Source organism: Penicillium soppii (assembly GCF_028829465.1).
Source record: "Penicillium soppii strain IBT 18220 chromosome Unknown utg000006l, whole genome shotgun sequence".
NCBI classification, from domain to species: Eukaryota; Fungi; Ascomycota; class Eurotiomycetes; order Eurotiales; family Aspergillaceae; genus Penicillium; species Penicillium soppii.
The window spans coordinates 2,663,575-2,684,104 of record NW_026643236.1 but is presented as its reverse complement, the minus strand read 5'-3'; the positions used below and the strand labels follow the sequence as shown (position 1 = coordinate 2,684,104).

At 48.8% G+C, this 20,530-nt stretch overlaps 7 protein-coding genes across 7 annotated transcripts; 5 read left to right on the top strand and 2 right to left on the bottom strand.

The window, feature by feature from the left end:
- Positions 1-153: 153 nt before the first annotated feature.
- On the top strand, positions 154-2,877 carry psoF (bifunctional monooxygenase/methyltransferase psoF; the record flags this gene model as incomplete). The annotated part of the gene is made up of 1 exon (XM_057243912.1): positions 154-2,877. The coding sequence occupies one exon, from the start codon at positions 154-156 to the stop codon at positions 2,875-2,877; it is 2,724 nt and encodes a 907-aa protein (XP_057095450.1).
- Positions 2,878-3,378: 501 nt separating this feature from the next.
- Positions 3,379-3,910, top strand: N7529_008384 (EthD domain-containing protein; the record flags this gene model as incomplete). The annotated part of the gene is made up of 2 exons (XM_057243911.1): positions 3,379-3,540; positions 3,599-3,910. 2 exons carry the CDS (start codon positions 3,379-3,381, stop codon positions 3,908-3,910), a joined length of 474 nt encoding a protein of 157 aa, XP_057095449.1.
- A 265-nt stretch (positions 3,911-4,175) lies between these two features.
- fumR (Zn(II)2Cys6 domain-containing transcription factor fumR) lies at positions 4,176-5,522 on the bottom strand (the record flags this gene model as incomplete). The annotated part of the gene is made up of 1 exon (XM_057243910.1): positions 4,176-5,522. One exon carries the CDS (start codon positions 5,520-5,522, stop codon positions 4,176-4,178), a length of 1,347 nt encoding a protein of 448 aa, XP_057095448.1.
- A 1,962-nt stretch (positions 5,523-7,484) lies between these two features.
- Positions 7,485-8,999, top strand: metAP (putative methionine aminopeptidase, type II; the record flags this gene model as incomplete). Its single annotated transcript, XM_057243909.1, has 5 exons — positions 7,485-7,527; positions 7,602-7,724; positions 7,844-8,745; positions 8,802-8,888; positions 8,943-8,999. The coding sequence occupies 5 exons, from the start codon at positions 7,485-7,487 to the stop codon at positions 8,997-8,999; spliced, it is 1,212 nt and encodes a 403-aa protein (XP_057095447.1).
- Positions 9,000-9,572: 573 nt separating this feature from the next.
- Positions 9,573-10,958, top strand: fmaD (putative O-methyltransferase; the record flags this gene model as incomplete). Its single annotated transcript, XM_057243908.1, has 4 exons — positions 9,573-9,873; positions 9,936-10,065; positions 10,133-10,593; positions 10,648-10,958. The coding sequence occupies 4 exons, from the start codon at positions 9,573-9,575 to the stop codon at positions 10,956-10,958; spliced, it is 1,203 nt and encodes a 400-aa protein (XP_057095446.1).
- A 435-nt stretch (positions 10,959-11,393) lies between these two features.
- fma-AT (acetyltransferase fmaC) lies at positions 11,394-12,324 on the bottom strand (the record flags this gene model as incomplete). The annotated part of the gene is made up of 2 exons (XM_057243907.1): positions 11,394-12,167; positions 12,220-12,324. 2 exons carry the CDS (start codon positions 12,322-12,324, stop codon positions 11,394-11,396), a joined length of 879 nt encoding a protein of 292 aa, XP_057095445.1.
- A 579-nt stretch (positions 12,325-12,903) lies between these two features.
- Positions 12,904-20,496, top strand: fma-PKS (polyketide synthase fmaB; the record flags this gene model as incomplete). The annotated part of the gene is made up of 6 exons (XM_057243906.1): positions 12,904-13,327; positions 13,395-13,512; positions 13,580-18,997; positions 19,050-19,221; positions 19,272-19,586; positions 19,648-20,496. The coding sequence occupies 6 exons, from the start codon at positions 12,904-12,906 to the stop codon at positions 20,494-20,496; spliced, it is 7,296 nt and encodes a 2,431-aa protein (XP_057095444.1).
- Positions 20,497-20,530: the final 34 nt, after the last annotated feature.

Genomic DNA, 20,530 nt, shown 5'->3' with positions numbered 1-20,530 from the left:
AAAGCTCGATCGGAGAGTGTGTGAGCTATACCAAAGAATAGTGACGCGCGATCCACTCTGTGCCCTATTGTTTTTTGCTCAAGACACACCAATATCACTTCTTGAGGCTCAAATTCACGTTTCGGTGTTGCAACAAAAATCAGATTGTTGACAATGAGTAAAGTTACTCCAGACTATGACGCCATTGTCATCGGCGCAGGCTTCAGTGGTGTTAGATCTCTCTGGGAGCTGGATCGACTAGGCTTGACCGCGAAATGCTTCGACGCTGGGTCAGATGTGGGCGGCACCTGGTGGTGGAATCGCTACCCTGGATGTCGGACTGACGGGGAGGCTTGGGTATACGCGTTGAAGTTCCTGCCAGAGCTTCTTGAAGAATGGGACTTCACTGAGCGTTATCCCACCCAGGAGGAGATTCAATGGTATCTGGGTCGTGTTGTTGACCGTTACGACCTACGCAAGAGCATTGAGTTCAACACAGAAGTCAAGTCGGCCCACTACAGCGACACCGATAACATCTGGACGATCACTACTGCGAATGGGGTGGTCGCTACCGCTCAATACTTCTTGCCTGCCACGGGCATCACATCTATTCCCAAAGAGCCGTCATTCCCTGGACTTAAGTCATTCAAAGGAGAGATATATCAAGCATCCACATGGCCAGAACATGAGGTCGACTTCCAAAACAAGCGAATCGGTGTCATCGGCACAGGTTCGACCGGCATTCAAGTTATCACCAAGCTTGGGCCCGTCGCTGAACAGATGACTGTTTTCCAACGAACTCCAAATTATGTTATCCCGGCTCAAAACTATGCTCTCGACGAACACAAAAGGGAGGATATAAAGAGAAATTTCAATGATTACTGGGATATCGCGAAGGTCAACCTGGCCGGTCATGCGGTCAAGCATTCGGGGAGAACGGTGACAGGTCTAGAGGACCCGGAAGAGATTAGAAGTATCTTCGAAACTGGCTGGGCGCGTGGCTGTTATGATTTCCAGCTCGGCGCCTTTGATGATTCTTTCATGCATCCAGATGCCAATGCGGCCACAGCGGAGTTTATTCGTGACAAGATCAAGTCTATCGTTCAGGACCCTCATACCGCTGAGGCTCTGTGTCCACAGTATCCTTTCGGCGCAAGACGCCCTCCGTGCGCAGACGGTTACTATGAGACTTTCAATCGGCCAAACGTGAAACTCATTGATACTAGCAAGGACGAGATCGAGATTTACGACAATGGTATCAAGACTGCCTCTGGTGGAGAGTTTGAGCTTGACATGATCATTCTGGCACTGGGATTCGATTCAGGCACAGGCGCAATGAACAAGATAGACATCAGAGGAAGCCAGAACAAGTCCCTCCGAGAGTCTTGGGAACAGAGACTAGAGACATTCGCCGGTGTTTTAGTCCATGGATACCCGAACATGTTCATTGTCTGCGGTCCTCATTTGCCCGCCGGAAACCAGCCTGTCAGTCTTGAAGCATTCGCAAGTTGGATTGGCAAGACCATAGAGCATATGGAAAACAATGGTCTCGCAAAGATCGACGTGTCTGGCGAAGCCATGAATGCGTGGACGACGCACGTCGAGGATGTGTGGGCTGGTTCGTTCCTAGCCAAACACGCGCATGAGCAAGGGTCTTGGTTCGTCGGCACCAATATTCCCGGGAAGCCATCAAGAATCATGTTCTACTTTGGTGGAATGGTACACTTGGAGCCTTGGCTCATCAAGGAGCTGGACACTCAGTGGTCAAGCATGAGCTTTACGCCTGCTGACGGCGCTAAGAAGGCTAACAACGGTGTCTCAAAATTGCCAACCACCGTGGGTGGCGTCCATGTCACACCTGAGATACTGGAGTCTGTTCAAATTCCTCTCGAAGCCGACAAGGCTGGCATGACCGTGGCGGAAAAGTCTGTCCTTGTCAATGCCGCTACCGCCGTCTATATCGACGCTGCTGTCAAGGAAATGCGAAGGCGCGGATTGACTCCGAAGCAAGATTATCGCGTCCATTGGTGGAAAGTGATGCAAGATTTTGTTGATTCTGAGGAAGCGCAAAAGGCCATCCAAGAATCGTCTTTGACAATGGAAGGTGTCGCGAGCTTGATCTCCAGACTAGGCATTGAAGGCGAGGTGATTGCAAGAATGGGCCCAGAGATTGTGAATATTCTGATCGGCAAAACCCACGCCCTTGCGCATATCATGAGAGATAATCTCCTCTTCCGCGTGTATCTCTCGGATGAGGGCCGGCGTGCCAATCGCTACGCGGCTGAATACGCCAAAATTCTCACTTCGCAAAGGAACGGGATCAGAATTCTGGAGATCGGCGCTGGAACAGGTGGTACCACTACGGAAGTGCTCAATCTATGCAGTCCCAATGGTGAGCCATTCTGTGCCGAGTACATGTTCACAGATCTCTCACCAGGCTTCTTCAATACTGCCAAAACGACGCTGAAGAAATGGGAGCCTCTGTTGGCATACAAAGTCCTGAATGTTGAACAAGATCCCTCAAGCCAAGGCTTTGAAGAGCACACATACGACTTGATCCTTGCTGCCAACGTCATACATGCTACCAGCCGTCTGTCGGAGACATTGAAGAACGTGCACAAGCTACTAAAGCCCGGTGGTGTCTTCGGTCTTGTGGAGCTCACAAGGTTAACTCCCTTTTATAACCTCACATTCGGGCCTCTTTCTGGGTGGTGGGCTGGTGTTGGCGAGGGAAGAACGGAAAGCCCTTTACAATCTCCTGAGCAGTGGGATGAGTTGCTTAAGCAGACTGGCTTCTCTGGGGTCGATCTCGCTGCGTACGATCTTCCTGGGCCACAGAGACACAGCTGTCTCTTGCTGGCGACATCCTTAGCCACTTCCACTACAATTGGTCATTGATTCCTTTCAGTTAGATTCAGTTAGATTCATCAGCAATGTGCAAATCAACCTCTGACATAATCTTTGTACATATCACTCCTTTTCAACTCTATTATGTTCTAAATTAATCCCCTTCATTTGATATAAACAACCCTAATAAATCGGTCTCCCCATCCGCCAATTCTCGTTCTTGAGTTCATATTCAACTGTAGAAACGATGTTTACGTAGCACGAGCAACCGCCGCTAGTTTGAAAGGGTTGATCTTCGCCCATCAAGCCTGCATAGGAAGCGTTGCCGATCAAAACCCGCTTGGACATCGAATGCTGGGTACAAGTGGTCAGGGGGCGCCGAAAATCCCCCAGGTCGGTGCCAATACTCCGGATCAGGCGACCACGGCCGAATCGCAATTCTCGGGCCTGATCTCAATCTAATACTTGACCAGTCTGTCGTGCTACTGATGTATATAATCAGAGTCTCGCATTATTTAATCTCCTACAGAGATTCCTTGAAATCGAATTTCAATGGCTGAACCTATTCAGAAGAAGCGCCTCCTGCGCATGACGGTAGCGCACTATCGGCAACCCAATGTCAGTGAAGAAGAGTTCTACCAATGGGTCACAGAACAACATGCTGCCCGTGCAGCGAAGCTTCATGCCAAAAATGGGATCGAGGGTTTTTCAATCGTGAGTACCTGATCGGGCAAGAGAGCACGAGTCAATGTCAAAATAACAGTATTTTCAGTTCTTTGCCCCCAAGTCGTTCCGTGACTTCACATCGGAGCTCAACAATATGCGCGGCAATCCCTGGCGGGTGCGTGACTTCGACGCTCAGGTGGAGTTTTTGTTTCGCGACATGGAAACGTTTTACAGGGGAGCAGCGGACGCAGATTTCCAAGCGCTCCAGGCAGAGGAGGGACCCTTTATTAGCGGCGAGGGCGCAGAGATCAGTATCGGTTGGATTGAGACGTATGTCAGTGACGGTAAAGTAGTCAACCTCGATGATGCTGGCAAGCCTACCTTCTCGGCCTTTGCGGACATGAGTAAGGCGCCGTAGCCGAAGATCGTCGCTATGATGCATACAAAGGTTTCACATACCGAATACACCGAACTTGATATATCAAGTCTTCTGATTGAAATAGGCCGTGAAACATTTGTTCTTGTGTCAGTGCGTAAGTTTGTGTGATTTATCACTATTTGTATAAGAACACGAGCTCTTCCTATTTATCTGACAGATGCAAACTACCACAACATCACCCTCCTCTCAAACAATGTATGCACCAATCCACACATCCCTTCAGTTTGTATCGGGTTTAACATAATCAAAGCATAACGCGCTGATGAGCTAGCTTGGAAACAGTATGCACCAGCCGTAATGTGGTATCTTCATTCGTTTCAATGGCCTGCAAGGTGACCTTCGCTACGCTAGAAAGCCCATCACCAACATCCGAATCTCCATTCAAGGTTCGCTTCTCCCTGACTGAAGGCCCGGAGGAATCAGTCTTGGACGCCGATCCAGTGCCGTTATTGCATGCAGGTTTCATAATCTCGCTAATGAGGGAATGCATGTGCAACATGTTTGTCTCAAGAATGCACGTCAAGACGATGGTCTGGATAGCCGAGGTCTTTGGTATTTTAAACGAGCCCACGGTTAGGTTCGGCAACTGGGACGGAAAGGAAAAATCGCCCTCGTCTTCATTCAGAGTTGCAGTACCTTTGACCCCCAGCTTTAGTCGCGCCTCTAACCATGCTTTCATATGCTGCAGAATCCTATCGTAGATTTCAAGGAGACACATATAGCTCGAAAGAACAAGCAATTGTGATGGTTGGTCCAATGTGAGCTGTGCTAGTGGCTGGGTATCATTGCTTGATCTGGATGACTCCAGCCTAGCGCAGATGCTAGTCAAGAGTCCCGTGTATTGAGCTGACAACCTACAGGTGAAATCCACTGGAAGCCGTGTTTCGGGTTCCATGGAGCTCAGAGAGGTTCTTGAACTACTCCGTGCTCTTTGCCTCGTCTCAACCAAGGGTATCGAGTGCATATGGTGATGGAGCAGCAAATTGGTGTCAGAAAGCTTTCGAATCCACGAAGTCATACTCGAGGGATTCGTGTCAAACGGTGGATTCGAGATCTCCCCCTGGTCTTGCTTATTGCTCTGCAGTCCTGAGCTCTCATCTTCTCCATCGCCGTAAGGTGACTGCAGCAGATCGGAAGGCGATAGCTCGTTACCATACCCAGAGTCAGTACCTAGGTCTTTGCTATCGGAAGTGTTTGAGTTTGCTCTCGATTGATCAAAGTCCGCCATGATGTCATCCTGGCCTTCCTGGTGTGCATTCTGCGGAGAAGTGTTTCTCCCAGGAGAGACACGATGTCTAGGATATGTTGAGGGGAAGGAGGAGTGCATGGTGAGCGGTAATGAGAAGTCGCACAAGTCTTCTGAGGTTCCCTGGCTGGGAAGATCACCCCAGCGTGTCTGCACCGTTTGTTGGGCAGTCCTCAAATGAGATGATGATTCCTGGGGGTATCTCTGTTGATTCGTGTGGAGAGGGTGTCCGCGTGACTCGGGCTCTGCAGGATCGTACCGAGAGGTCAGTGCAGGATGGATTTCCGATTGCAACGAGGAATCCAATTCAATATTCAAGTCGGTCTGCATATCCAGCACGCCCATCGGGAGATAATTGAACTGGTCTGAAATGTCGTTGTTGGTATCATTGGCTCTATCATTTTCATTCACTAATTGAAGTTAGCCTGCCGTTATTGAAATGCATATGGCAAAGTAGTTCTCATACATTGCATACTTACCGTGATGTTGTCGTTCGCTCTCGCTGTTTGCAAGACTTTGTGGCTGCCCTTGAGGAGGTTCCTTGTTGGATTGAGCACGGGACCGCAATCTCATCGGCCGTGGAGTGCATCGCACGCCTGCCCTGGTACAGCGCACACAATTGTTGCTATTACTTTCTCTTCGACACCGTAACTTTTGGCCATGGCACCGATCGCAGGCTCGATGGGAAAACCCCAAGTCGTGAATAAGTAAATTCATCACACGTTCGGTCAACAATGAGACGACTCCCTCTCTGCTGGTAGTGCATGGGTTTTTTCCTGATCAGAGAATCGTTCTACTCAAAGTAGAAATGAGGAAGCACGAGCGATATGCCACCGAACTCTGAGGAAACTCGGTGGGGCTTCGGTGATCGGTCTGACAACGACATATGGATAATGGTCTTATTTTGGACGTGCATGCAGCAGCACTGGTTTAAACGCTCGCCTTCGCGTATTCCTGATATCCCCGCTGCAGATTATTTGGATTTTCCATCAGACTGCAAGTTTAATCCACTGAATTGGGGGCCGAAGCAATGAAAGGCATCTTCATTGGTCGACCATACTGACATGCAGAGATAGGGTAGCATCTGTTGAGGCGAGGCGCTTCTGTACTCAGACGGGGGCACCGGGCCGATGGAATGAGACACACAGACAAATCTTTAATCAGTAATGGGAGGGGGATCGTCGTAAGCAGTTATGCAGTCAGAATCGAGGCGGGGTGCGCCACAAGTCATTATAGTCCTTGTTGTTGGCATGGCATATGGCGATTATCTTATCATGAAGAATCTCCATGTATTCCTTTCTCGCATGGACCGTAACTCCTTTAGCCCACAAACAAAAAATATTCAGAGCAAGAGCAAGGACACCGACAGGCGAGTTGTTTTTCTTGCCTTGGCTGAGCGGCTCCACATATCACTCCACTCCTGACCGAATGCTGGAATGTTTAGATTTTACGGAGTAAGCACGGAAACACTACGGAGTAGTTGATACAGTAGTTGTTGGAGTCAACAGTGGCAACATGCAGGTGTGAATAATTCAATATATCCACCGGCCGTTAATAACCATCTTCAGAGAAAATAGTCAAATTGAGTTTTTATCCTATACGAACCCGATTTTCTCTTACAAACAAACCTTTTATCTTGTATTTTAGCCTTTTTCCCAAGGGAGTGGAATAGAGTCGATTTGTACGATGAAACATAAGTGAGCGAGACGTAATATAAATTTTAGCCCACACCTTTACCCATATCGGGTTCAATGCAGCAAAACTCATCAATCTACTACATCTTTTTCGTCAAGAAACTTGCTACATTGTCGAACATCAGTTCATTGTCATCTTTCTATGCGCTTATGATGCCCTATTTTATATTGCTGTCCACTGGTTGATTTCAAGTTTCGTCTAGGATTCTTTGAAATATAGAAATGCGATAACTATCCCTCAATATTATTGCATAAGATGGTTTTTCCATGTGAGCTGTTTCTAGACCCTTTTTTCTGTTGAGCCGCCACGTGAGTATGTGGTTCAAATATTACTGTATTCTCGTTACAGCTAGTGGTATTTGTGGAGATCAGCCGTGGACGGTTAGTCCCTTTATCCTCTATGGGCCTAAGGCTAGTATTTTAAGCGCTAATTATGCACGCTAATGCGTTTCGCATCCGACTGCCCAGGTGCCTACCTCGCGTTTTTGTTCCTTTGTGCTTCGTGGGAAATTTACACACATTCAGCCCCCCAAACATCCTCTACCCCTCTTCTTCTTTTCTTCTTGAATCGTTGCGGCTTACTGAGGCTTACGGCTGGCCATTCGTGTGAAACATGTCTATAGACCCAGAGCTACTAAAAAATTTGGAGATCAGCGGTAAGGGTCCAAGAACAAGATACTCGACATATATTAAGTGGCGAGAAAAGCTAATACCCGCTTCGAGTACGCAGTCGCTGGTGAAAATGGAGCCGATACTTCTGTTTCTCCCCCTGCAGTAACCGGGACTTCAAAGGAAACGGAGGACTCCGACGATGATGTGGCGGAAGATAGCCCAGCAGTAGCTGCTGGGAACGGTAGTGCCAAGAAAAAAAGAACAGAAAGAAGAAGCCCAAGAAAAAGCAACCCAAAGTTCAGACGGATCCACCCTCGGTTCCCTTATCTCAACTATTCCCAAACAATACCTATCCCAAAGGCGAAGAGGTTGAATACAAGGACGATAATCTATGGCGAACCACCAATGAGGAGAAGCGATACCTCGACAATCTCAATAGTGACTTCCTCTCTGATTATCGCCAAGCCGCTGAGGCACATCGCCAAGTCCGTCAGTGGGCACAGAGAAGCATTAAGCCCGGTCAAACGCTCCTCGAAATTGCCAACGGCATTGAAGATAGTGCGCGACGTCTGGTGGGTCATGATGGCCTGACCGAAGGCGACTCTCTGATAGCCGGCATGGGATTCCCCACCGGTTTGAATATCGACAACGTTGTCGCCCACTACAGCCCAAACGCTGGCTGCAAGACCGTGCTTGCGCAGAACAATGTACTGAAAGTAGATATTGGCATTCATGTAGGCGGTCGGATTGTTGACAGCGCTTTCACGATGGCGTTCGATCCAGTTTACGACAACCTACTGGAAGCGGTTAAGGACGCAACGAATACTGGTGTTCGCGAAGCTGGCATCGACGTTCGGGTGGGAGAACTAGGTGGTCTTATTCAGGAGGCAATGGAAAGCTACGAGTGTGAAATCAACGGTAAGGTCCATCCGATCAAGGCGATTCGCAACTTGTGCGGGCACACAATTCTCCCGTATTCCATTCATGGCACCAAGAGTGTCCCCTTTATCAAGTCAGATGATATGACAAAGATGGAGGAAGGAGATGTCTTCGCGATCGAAACCTTTGGCAGTACCGGTAGCGGCCGATACGTTGAAGGAGGAGAAGTATCACATTATGCTCTGCGTGGTGACGCAAACCCAAAGAACTTGGCTTTGTCTTCTGCCAAATCCGTGTTGGGGGCTATCAAGAAAAACTTCAGCACGATCCCTTTCTGCCGACGCTATTTGGACAGAATTGGCCAAGAAAAATATCTCCTCGGTGTATGAACCTCCATTCTTGGTCCGTGGTTGAAGTCTTTGACTAACAACTGAAACAGCTGAATAGCTTGGTGAAATCCGGAATTGTTGAAGACTATCCACCTTTGAATGAGAAGGAAGGTACTTACACAGCCCAGTTTGAACACGTAAGTTATTTCATTGTTTTTTATAAGGAGAACAGCGACTAATATGGAAACAAGACCATTCTACTTCGACCAAACATCAAAGAGGTCATTAGTCGCGGAGACGACTTCTGATCTTACTCACTATTATTCTTCTAGTTCTCTAGGCCGCATTCAAATGGCTGCAGAAATGTGTATCACGGCTCATAGGTTGACACGAAGCTCTGGAAAAATGACATGACAAGTACTGAAATAAATAAAATCTCCCTTGATGTCTTACTCGATCCTCAATGTGCTGTAGATCACCTCCCACTCTGTGATAGCTTCAAATAATCAATCTGTGTAGTTGTGAGGTCTCGCTGATGGAGAATTCCTATTCGCTGCGCGCTCTCGGACATATACCGAGGGTTCGGGCAACTTGACCTTCGGTTTTAGGAATTTCTTGATTTTCGGTGTTTGAATATTGCTTACGGCCCCTCCTGGGGCCTCCGTAATTTGCCTCCAGTGTCAGCGCTAGCTTGGTTTCTAGTCGGAGTGATGCACCGATCGGACTACTATCGTCTTGTGTAGATGTACGCATAGTACGGCCACTAACCCTGCTAGCTGATGCTGGTTTAACTCATTATTAAATACCAACATCTGACGAATTTGGCAGACATTGACATCGCATCTAAGTCTGTGTTTCCTCCCACTCAGATCATTCCAACCATGGCCGGCATTACAGAGCAGTTAATTGAAAAGCTTAACGCTATCGAGGTAAATATTTTTGAGGAGCAGGATGCCACGCGTCAGCAGCTGGCTCTGGCGGCCCGCAAACTGTTCCACAAACTGGAAACAAAAGAAGAGAAGACCATGCGCCTCGCTATAGAGGAACCAATCATGTTCTCTGTCCTTCAATCTCTCATCGACATTGGTCTGTTTGAGAGCTGGACAGCTGCTGGCGGTGGTGAAAAGGATGTCAACGAATTGGCCAAGCTCAGCAAAAAGGATATGGAACCGGAGCTGCTATGTAAGATTTTGATATTTGTCACATAAATAGTGATAGAAGATGTGTACTAATTAAAGCACAAGGTCATCAACTACGACTAATGGCCGCAAACCATATCATCGAAGAAACAGCAAACGACCGCTATCTGCCTACGCCTTATTCCCTTGCCATTGGAGACAAGAGCACTTCAATTGGCAACGGTCTTCGCATCAGGTAAGCTGCACTATTTATTCAGTATGTGGATATTGAGCCCAAACATACTAACGTGATCACCCACCAGAACCGATCACGTCGCACCATGTGCTATGCATTGGCCCGAATTCTTGGCTAAGACAAATTTCCGTAAGCCCCGGGATGACAAGGCCAGTTGCTACATCGACACCTTCCCAGAAAAGAAAAGCTTTTTTGAGCGTTGTAGTGCAAACCCTGTACACCAGGAAAGCTTCTCCTCTTTCATGGATGTGTGGGCCAAAGGAAAGAGAGCCTGGCCGCAGTTCTATGACACCCAAGCACTGCTTGACGGCGCCGATCTGAGCAATGGTAATCCTTTTGTTGTAGATGTTGGAGGACATCACGGCATAGATCTCATGCGTGTGGCGGAGAAGCACCCAGATCTGCCTGCCGGTTCTCTTGTGCTGGAAGACCTACCAGAGGTTGTTGGACCTGTCAAGCTTACCACAGACAAGATCAGAACTGTCGCCCACGACCTCTTCGAAGAAGGCGCCGAGCAGCCCATCAAAGGTAACACAGCTTTTTGATTATATTACAAAGTACGATGTTAACACATATAATTAGAAGCCAGAGCTTATTTCATGCACGCCGTCTTGCATGACTGGTCGGACGAAACATCCGTGAAAATCCTGAAGCAGATTGCTGCTGTCATGAAGCCCGGTTACTCTAAAGTGCTTATCAATGACATTGTCATTCCATCCACGGGCGCTAGTTGCTACCAAGCAGCCATGGACTGCCTTGTTCTACAGGCTTCAGCTAATGAAAGAACCGAGGCTGTGTGGAGCAAGGTCATCAAGGATGCTGGTCTTAAGCTTGTAAAGTACTACCCTGACGGTCGTGGGTATGAGAGTGTGATTGAGGCCGAATTGCCATGAGCAGAGATCTCATTTCGCGAACAGGGAAGGAGGACGAAATTCATACCTGTAGCTTGCTTGCCACACATGTCTCTCAAGTGTTTATAGATTTGCAAGACTTAGATCAGTGAATTGAGGATACTTAAGTTTACATTTTCCAGTCATGGATTCTAAATCCGATAGCAAGATGTTAAGGATATCTGCGCAAGTTGTGCCCTCCTGTATACCCAATTCAGTCTTTTTTTTTCTCATACCTACTACTGAGGTATCACTCCTGGCCGAATTAATCATCAAATTCCACACCCAAGGATGCACTTTCAAGACGTCTCAACACAGACAGAACATTGCCGCATTCAACTTGAAGCGGATGCCAAATAAATAAACACGAAAAAACTCCAGAAGAATAATGAAAAGTTGAAGTCTTTTGAGGATATATATCATGTACATTTACATAATCTAGAAGTCCAGATATTTCTTCATAAAATCAAGCTGCCTTTGGAGAACTTCTTCCGCTCCCTCTCCGTTAATGACATCCATATGGCCTCTACCAGCGACCAGATCGAACTCTTTTTTCGGTTCAGGAATCATATCAAATACCGCTTTCTGATCTGCAGGTGTCGAGATAGTGTCCTCGGCGGGAGTGACCATCATGGCCGCCGTCCCTTTGATGAGACGCATAGCCCCGTAAGGTTGCCAAGCCAGAACGTGGTAGTAGCTCTGAACTGTCGTCTGGTTGGTGAAGAAAGAAGTCCCAAGGAATGCACGGAATTGCTCCATGTTGTACTGGTTACCCCACCCAGCTGGGTTGTAGCCATCATCACCAACAAAAGGAATATATACCGGGTCATTACCGGCGATGGTGGAGATGCGATCCTGCATTGCCAACGCCATGACATTGTTCTTTTCCTTCTCTCGGAAGTCGTAGTTGGCAATCGGCGTCACAGAAATGACTGCCCCAACACGATGATCGAGACCGGCTGCAACAAGCGCTGTCATGGCACTGAATGAGTAACCATACAGGGTAATCTTGTCCTCATCGACCATTGGATGACGAGTCATGAAGGTAAGCGCATCGTGGAAATCTTCCACAAGCTTGGCAGGCTTGACATCGTTGCGTGGTTCACCATCACTGGCACCAATACAACGATTATCATACAACAATACAGTTACTCCCTGCTGTTGGAACCAGGCCGCAACATCGGGTAAGAGTATTTCTTTTGGGGTATTAAACTAGAAGTATTCAGGATTTGGTCTACAATGAAAGGTTCATAATCAGACGTACCCCTTGATTCATAACAATAGCCGGCCCACGAATTGTCCCTGGGTAAAGCCATCCTCGTAATGTTAACCCATCAAAGGTAGGAAACTCGACATCCTCGCGATTCATCGTTGGTATGTGTGCTCCACAGGAGGTTGTAAAGGTGTTAAGAAAGTACCAAAATCTACCATTGAGAGTGGCAAGATATCAACAGAAATAAGCGACAACATACTGTAATCCGAACATCATGGTAAATTCGGTATTTGAATCGGCAACCGACCCCTGTGGAAGGCGCTAGACCAAGAAAACTCATCGAAACAATGAAGTTGATTGGAGAAGAAAATATTTAGAAGTAAGATTGGAGAAGAAGCATAGGATGCCTGAAGGGCAAGGCATAAATGTAAGATTTCGGTGCCGAAAAAGGAAATGATGCCGATCCCACGGTTTCCACATACTATATCCAATGCGTGGGGATATCGGCAATATGAGTAGAAAGTAAGCCTGGACACTAAGATAATTGTAGCCCCCACTCTGAATAGAGTCAAGAGCTAGGTGTAATCTCGGTGTTTCAGGATATCAGGGTATTCGAGAGGAGACCTAGTTAATTCGTATCTTATTTTGCTGTCTCCTAGATCATTGCTAAAACATATCTCTCTGCATCATAAGCGCATCAATAACAAGTTATCTTTCTGTTGCCACAAAAGCGAAATGACAGTCACAAATGGCATCAGGCACATCCAGGATCCTCCAGAACCCATCGCCATCGTTTCTGCGGCCTGTCGACTACCAGGGCATGTGAACAGTCCGCACAAATTATGGGAACTCCTCCAGTCTGGCGGCACTGCCGTTTCCAACGAGGTGCCAAAATCTCGTTTTAGCTCCGAGGGACATTTCGACGGGTCAGGTAGGCCTGGAACCATGAAAGCTCTGAGTGGCATGTTTATCGAAGATATCGACCCTGCCGCCTTCGATGCTTCCTTTTTCAACATCACCCGGGCTGATGCTATCTCTATGGAGCCTCAGCAGCGTCAGTTACTTGAAGTAGTGTACGAGTGCTTCGAGAATGGGGGTATACCAATTGAGGAAGTGAGTGGGAAGGAAATTGGCTGCTATGTCGGCAGCCTAAACGGCGGTAAGAGCGTTCAACAATCTTAATATGTGATATTTCCAAATATAAGCCGCGATCCTAATTGATGTAGATTATCATGACATGCAGATGCGGGACCCCGAGCAAAGAATGGCAGGTCATGCGGTTGGTACAGGTCGTGCCATACTAAGTAACAGAATTAGCCACTTTTTCAATCTACAAGGATCAAGGTGAGATCTCCAAGTTGACCCGGGGCAGTCCGCTGTTTGACCGTTGCTAACACCAAATTCATCATAGTTTCACAATTGATACAGCTTGCTCGAGCGGCCTTGTGGGGGTTGATGTAGCCTGTAAAAACCTCCGGGCAGGCACATTAAGCGGCGCAGTCGTGGCGGGTGTCAACCTCTGGTTATCACCAGAACATACCGAGGAAAGGGGCACTATGCGGGCAGCATATTCAGCAAGTGGCAAATGCCATACGTTCGATGCGAAGGCTGATGGTTATTGTCGAGCGGAGGCGGTAAATGCTGTGTACTTGAAACGATTATCAGATGCTGTGAGGGACGGCGACCCTATCCGTGCATTGATTCGCGGGACAGCAAGCAACAGCGACGGGTGGACTCCCGGAATCAACAGCCCCAGCTCCGAAGCTCAAGCGGCAATGATACGCGAAGCTTATAAAAATGCCGGTATTGACAAAAACCACTATATCGAGACCGGATACCTTGAGTGTCACGGAACCGGCACACCCGCGGGAGATCCTCTTGAGGTCAAAGGTGCGGCGTCAGTGCTTGCTCACATGCGCCCACATACAGATCCGTTGATCATCGGCTCAGTGAAGAGCAACATTGGGCACTCGGAGCCAGGGGCAGGTCTCTCAGGACTCATCAAGGCTATGCTGGCTGTGGAGGAGGGTAAAATCCCTGGAAATCCAACTTTTTTCAACCCGAATCCTGCGATCAACTTCGATGACCTCCGGGTGCATGCCACACGACCAGGTATTGCGTGGCCCAAAGAATCACATCACTACCGACGTGCAAGCGTCAACTCCTTTGGTTTTGGTGGCTCCAATGCACACGCAATCTTAGACAATGTGGATCACTACCTTGCAAAACATCACACATTCCCAAAGCTACCCAAATCTCATGTCAGCTCATTTATAAATTTGTCCGACATGCTTTCCCTCTTTGACGGGCTTCAATCTTCCAAAACGGTCACTCAGCGCCCCCAAGTACTGGTCTTCTCGGCCAATGATATGGATTCGCTGAAACGCCAAATAATGACCACTTCGGCCCATCTACTCAATCCTCGAGTCAAAGTTAAGCTTTCAGATCTCAGCTTTACACTTTCGGATCGGCGATCCCGCCATTTTTGCCGTGCATTTCTATTAGGCTATCCAACAAAAAGTGGACATGCCAGTAAGCTCGCGATAGAGGATGCTCAATTCTCCAAGACACCACAAGAGGAGGCCAGAATTGGCTTTGTATTCACCGGACAGGGCGCCCAGTGGTCCAAAATGGGTGCAAAGCTTGTCGAAACATTCCCGGTAACCTCCAAGCGGGTCCTCGAGGAATTGGACAAAGCGCTACAAGAATTGCCATTAGACATTAGGCCAGAGTGGTCACTGCAGGAGGAACTCACTCAAGCGCGATCCTCTGAGCGCCTTAGCCAGCCAGAATTCTCCCAGCCTCTCGTCACAGCTCTACAGCTTACACAACTAGCCGTGCTGGAGTCCTGGAATGTTCGCGCAGAAGGCGTTGTCGGTCACTCTTCTGGTGAAATAGCGGCTGCGTGCAGTGCCGGGTTCATCACGCCTAGACAGGCCATTCTCAACGCATATTTCAGAGGGATTGCGGGTAAGAGTGTGCTATCGACAAGCCGAAAAGGTATGATGGCTGTTGGGCTGAGCGCAAAGGATGTACAGTCTTACATTGATGACGCCAATGTCTTCAAAGACGATGTGGTAATTGCTTGCTATAACAGCCCTGCTAGTGTCACTATATCCGGATCGGCCTCCAGCTTGGCAGAAGTGGAAGACCGAGTCAAGGCAGCCGGACATTTTGCTCGAATTTTGAGAGTTGAAGTGGCATACCACTCACATCATATGACTGAGATCGCCGACCGCTATGAGAAGCTGTTGATTGAGCACGGTGGGTTAGAGGAATGTGGCAAGGTCACTCCGGTTTCGAAATATATGATATCAACTGTGACTGAGAATGAAGTTACTGGAAGCGAAGTTTGCACCGCGGCATATTGGAAAGCGAACATGCTGTCGCCCGTCCGATTCGATGGAGCTTGCACCAAGATGATAAAAAGCAACAAACTCTCTCCAAACTTCCTCCTAGAACTGGGACCAAGCAACACACTTGCAGGGCCAGTCACCCAGATTGCCAAAGCAGCGAAGACTGACCAGTTGACGTACGCCGCAACAAACAAGCGTGGCGAAGTCGACAGCTGTCGTGCTATGTTTGACGTTGCAGGCCACCTGTTCCTACAGAATGCCAGATTTTCATTGGGCAAAGTGAACATCTGTGAAGGTTCACCGAATGAGGTCAAGCCTGCGGTGATCGTCGACCTGCCCAACTACCAATGGAAACATTCCATTCAATACTGGCACGAGAGTTTAGCTAGTAAAGACTGGAGGTTCAAGAAATTCCCAGCGCACGACTTACTTGGTAGCAAAGTCCTCGGCACTCTGTGGCAGAGCCCTTCATGGCACCGATTGCTCCGTCTGTCAGATGTGCCTTGGCTACGCGACCATCAAATTGGATCCGAGATACTCTTTCCCGCTGCTGGCTATATTACAATGGCCATGGAAGCTGTTCGTCAAACAGCTCTCTCAACTGCCACAACTTCAGAGTATGATATCCTGAAGACAAAGAATTACCGTTACTGCCTTCGGGATGTACAATTCCCACGAGGATTGGTGCTTGAGGATGACGTGGAGGTCCATGTCATGCTCTTGCTGGTTCCCATGCCGAAGTTGGGGCAGGAATGGTGGGAGTTCAAAATCACATCTCTGGTAGAATCGAGTTCAATCGCATCATCATCCTCCCCAGCCCCGTCTCCCGAGAAATGGAAGATCAATTCAAGCGGACTGGTCCGGTTGGAGCTGAATCCCGGTCCAGCATTTTCCCATGCAACAGAGGATATCTTCAGCTTGCCTTTGAATAACCCGACGCCTGGACAGATGTGGTACAAGTCTATGAAGGATGCGGGGTACGCCTATGGTCCCGACTTCCAGAAGCTGGTGGCTGTGGAGAGCATGGAGGGAAAATCAAGGTCACGCTCCCTCATCTCTTTGACCCCTCCCAGAACCAAGTGGGAACCGCAGTCCGAGTATGCAGTACATCCAGCTCCTCTGGACAGTGTTCTTCAGAGCATGTTTACCTCGCTTCACCGTGGCAATCGTAGTAAACTGGAGAACGTGCTCGTCCCCAGAAGCATCGGTGAGGTGACTGTCTCTTCCCACACCTGGAAGTCAGGAGAAGCAGTATCAGTGACCACTTCCAGTAACGCGTCGGGAGACGCGTCTTTATACGATCCTGTCAGTGGCTCTCTGATCATGCAGCTGAATGGCTTGTCATTCACCCCTCTGTTGGATGGTCGGGATAGCGTTTACATGTCACACACATATACTCAGCTGATGTGGAAACCAGATTTCCAGCATCTGGATACTGATGAGAAGCTTCGACAAGCAATGTTAGGTGACGACAATTCGAAGCCTCACATACAGCAGATCCTTGATTTGGCAGCCCACAAGGCCCCAAACTTGACGGTTCTCGAGGTCAACCTCGTGCCCGGTAGCACAGAATCTCTGTGGTTTGCTAGCGATGAAACACCACGTCCGGTTCGGACAGCCCTTACCGAGTTCCACTTTGCTTCTAACAATGCAGAAAATGTGCTCAGCGCCCAAGAAAGATATGCAGAGTGGCCAGCAGCGCGAGCCTCCCGCTACAGTGTGCTTGATCCCTTCAGCAAAACTTTTACCATGCCAGCGGGAAGTTCCAAATTCGATCTCGTGGTCATTCACTGGTCTCAAGACAACTACTCTGGTAGCCTGGAGACACTCGCGGCCAACTTGCGGCGCCTTATTTCGGAAGGCGGCAATGTGGTGTTCTACGACTCCAACCTTTCCAGTTCGACCGAAGACAACCAGATGAACGAGGGTAGCCCCTTCTATGCATTGCAAAATCTTGGTCTTATCAAAGTTCGCCAAACTACCAGTGGCAGTTGTATCGTTGCAGAGGTAGCGCCTGAAGAGGTTCCCTCACCCAGCAATAATAACAAAATATTTGTCGTGCGTTTCTCATCTGCGGAATCCACCATCATGGATGACACCATTTCGCAGCTCCGAGCAAAGGGTTGGGACCTCGATGAGATTCATATCAACAATCAATCTGATGGCAAGCTTTCGGCACTCGCCCCCGAGTCGACGGTTCTCGTTCTTGACGAGCTGGCTCGACCTTTGCTTGCTACAGCAACGGGGGAGGAATGGAGCACTGTCCAGACAATAATTCAAAGAGAGTGTAATTTGGTCTGGGTGACACAGGGCTCCCAGATAACCCCCACTACACCACTCAATGCTGTTGCTCATGGTGTTTTCCGCACTGTCCGTGCCGAGGTACCTATGATCCGTATAATCACTCTGGATGTCGAGTCAGCTTCACCGGGCAATCTGGGCACAAATGCGATCGCCATTAATACAGCTCTCCTAGAAGTTAATTCACCGAAGGAGCGATTCATTCCAATTGAACGCGAGATTGTTGAGCGTGGCGGTTTGTTGTACGTCAGCCGCGTGTGGCCCGATGCTGGGGTGAATAAACGCAAGGTGGAAGACAACGCAGGGGGACCACCATCTCGCTTAACCAATTTCCATGACTCGAAGTCTACCATTAGCTTGGTGACAAGCAGACCTGGTAGTTTGGACGCGCTCCACTTTGCGGAGCAGCCTAAAAGTCAGGTCATCGGGCCAGAGGAGGTTGAGGTTGAGTTATTCGCCTCCGGCTGCAACGCGAGAGATGTCGATGGGGCCATGGGTTCCGTCCATGGAGACTCAGGCAAGCTTGGCTTAGAGGGGGCTGGCGTGGTCGTCCGCGTGGGCGAGTCCGTCAGCACTCGCCATGTCGGTCAGCGGGTGGCAGTGTTTGGCAACGGGTGCTTTTCGAACCGAGTCATCGTTTCATGCAAGACTACCTTCACTTTGCCTGACAATTTGTCATTTGAGGATGCAGCCACTCTACCAGTCGCCTTTATAACTGGTATTTACGCACTCCGTCGTCTCGCGCCTGTACAGAGAGAGGATCGAGTCTTGGTGCATTCGGCTTTCACATCTGTTGGCATCGCTTGCGTCCGTCTTTGTCAGAGTTCAGGTTGTGACACTTTTGTGACGGTGAGCAGCTTAGAGCAGCGGCAGTTCTTGGCTCAAGAGCTTGCGTTGCCGGAAGATCATATCTTCGCGTCGGAGTCCACCACACTTCTTCGCGCACTGCATAATGTAACCGACGGCCACGGATTTGATGTTATTATCAGTCAACCTATGAATGGAAATCTGGACTACGAAGATGGGCGATTGCTTGCCCCTGGCGGACGGCTCATCAAGATAACGAATGGAGGTCTCGATACTGGCAAGTTGCTATCCACAGGATCGCTCGCTGCCAACTGTTCTTTCCAAAACTTAGATATAATGGCTTTGCCACACAACACCATTGAATCGTGAGTATATATGTTCCGGTCTTTAATTCAATTTCAGTGCTCACATTCGCAGTGTCTTCTCGGAACTATCTCAGCTCACGGCAGATGGCCACTTGCCGCCCTTATCACCAATCACATGTCTCAGCTATGACGAGATTCCGACAGCACTTGGACTTCTTCGTGAGGGCTTGCATATCGGAAAGATCGTTATATCAGACGATCTTGGTGCGAGCCTTGCTATTCCGGTAAGCCTTCGAACCTGAACTGAACCCGTTCAACTTACTTACATCTCTAGGTCCAACCTGCACCAACGCTGCCGGAGTCTATCCTCAAGCCTGATCACTCTTATCTTTTCGTAGGAGGGTTGAAAGGTATTTCTGGTAGTCTTGCCATTCATTTAGCCTCCAACGGGGCCAAGCACATCGCAGTCATGTCTCGAGGCGGTTATGAAGACAAGGTGTCTCAGCACATGGCACGAAACATTAGAGCACTTGGATGTTCTCTGAGTTTACATCAAGGCGATGTCACTTCCATCAAAGACGTTAGGAGGGTCTTCAGCGAGATCTTGGTTCCGGTTGGTGGAATCATTCAAGGGGCCGCCGTATTCAGGGTAAGGCATTACTCTCAGGGCCATATCGCGGTTTTTCTTGTACTAATCACACGTGTTCCAGGATCGGACATTCGAATCAATGTCTCACGCAGACTACCACGCTGCTCTAGCCTGTAAAGTGACGGGGACCTCCAACCTACATTCTGTGTCTCTCGAAACAAACCAACCGATAACGTTCTTTACCATGCTTTCATCCATCTCTGGTGTAATAGGCCAGAAGGGACAGGCCAACTACGCTGGTGGCAATGCATTCGAGGACGCCTTTGCAGCGTATCGTCGTGCATCTGGTTTACCCGCCATCAGCATAAACCTCGGGCCTATTGAAGACGTCGGCGTCATCTCCAACAATGAAGATCTACAGAGCAGGTTCGATGGAAGCACTTTGCTTGGAATCAATGAAGGCCTGATGCGCCGAATCTTCGACTACTCAATCCTTCAGCAGCATCCAGACCCACATCGCCGTCTCAATGTCACCAGCCAAGGCCAGATGATCACAAGTCTACTTCTTCCGCAACCTGAAGACAGCGATCTGCTGCAGGATATTCGCTTCCGGGGCTTGCGAGTCCTGGGAGGGGATGGTCCACGTTCGCGCGGGGACGCCAGCAAAGATAAAGAGACGCAGACATTATTGTTTATGATACAGTCCCAGGATCCCGATCTTGCGGCCGTGCGGACTGCAGCTATCGTGGTCGTAGGTTCACGGTTGACAAAGCAGTTGCGCTTGACAGACGCGCTGGACCCGGCGCGTCCCTTATCATACTATGGGTTGGACTCACTGGCCGCTGTGGAGCTACGGAACTGGGTGCGTATCACATTAGGAGTTGAGGTCACTACATTAGATGTGATGAATGCGGCAAGTTTAGGGGAATTCTGTGATAAGGTTGTTGGGAAGATGGGAGTTGCCATGTAATTTAAATTGGCAGATGGTACCTATTTCACTATTG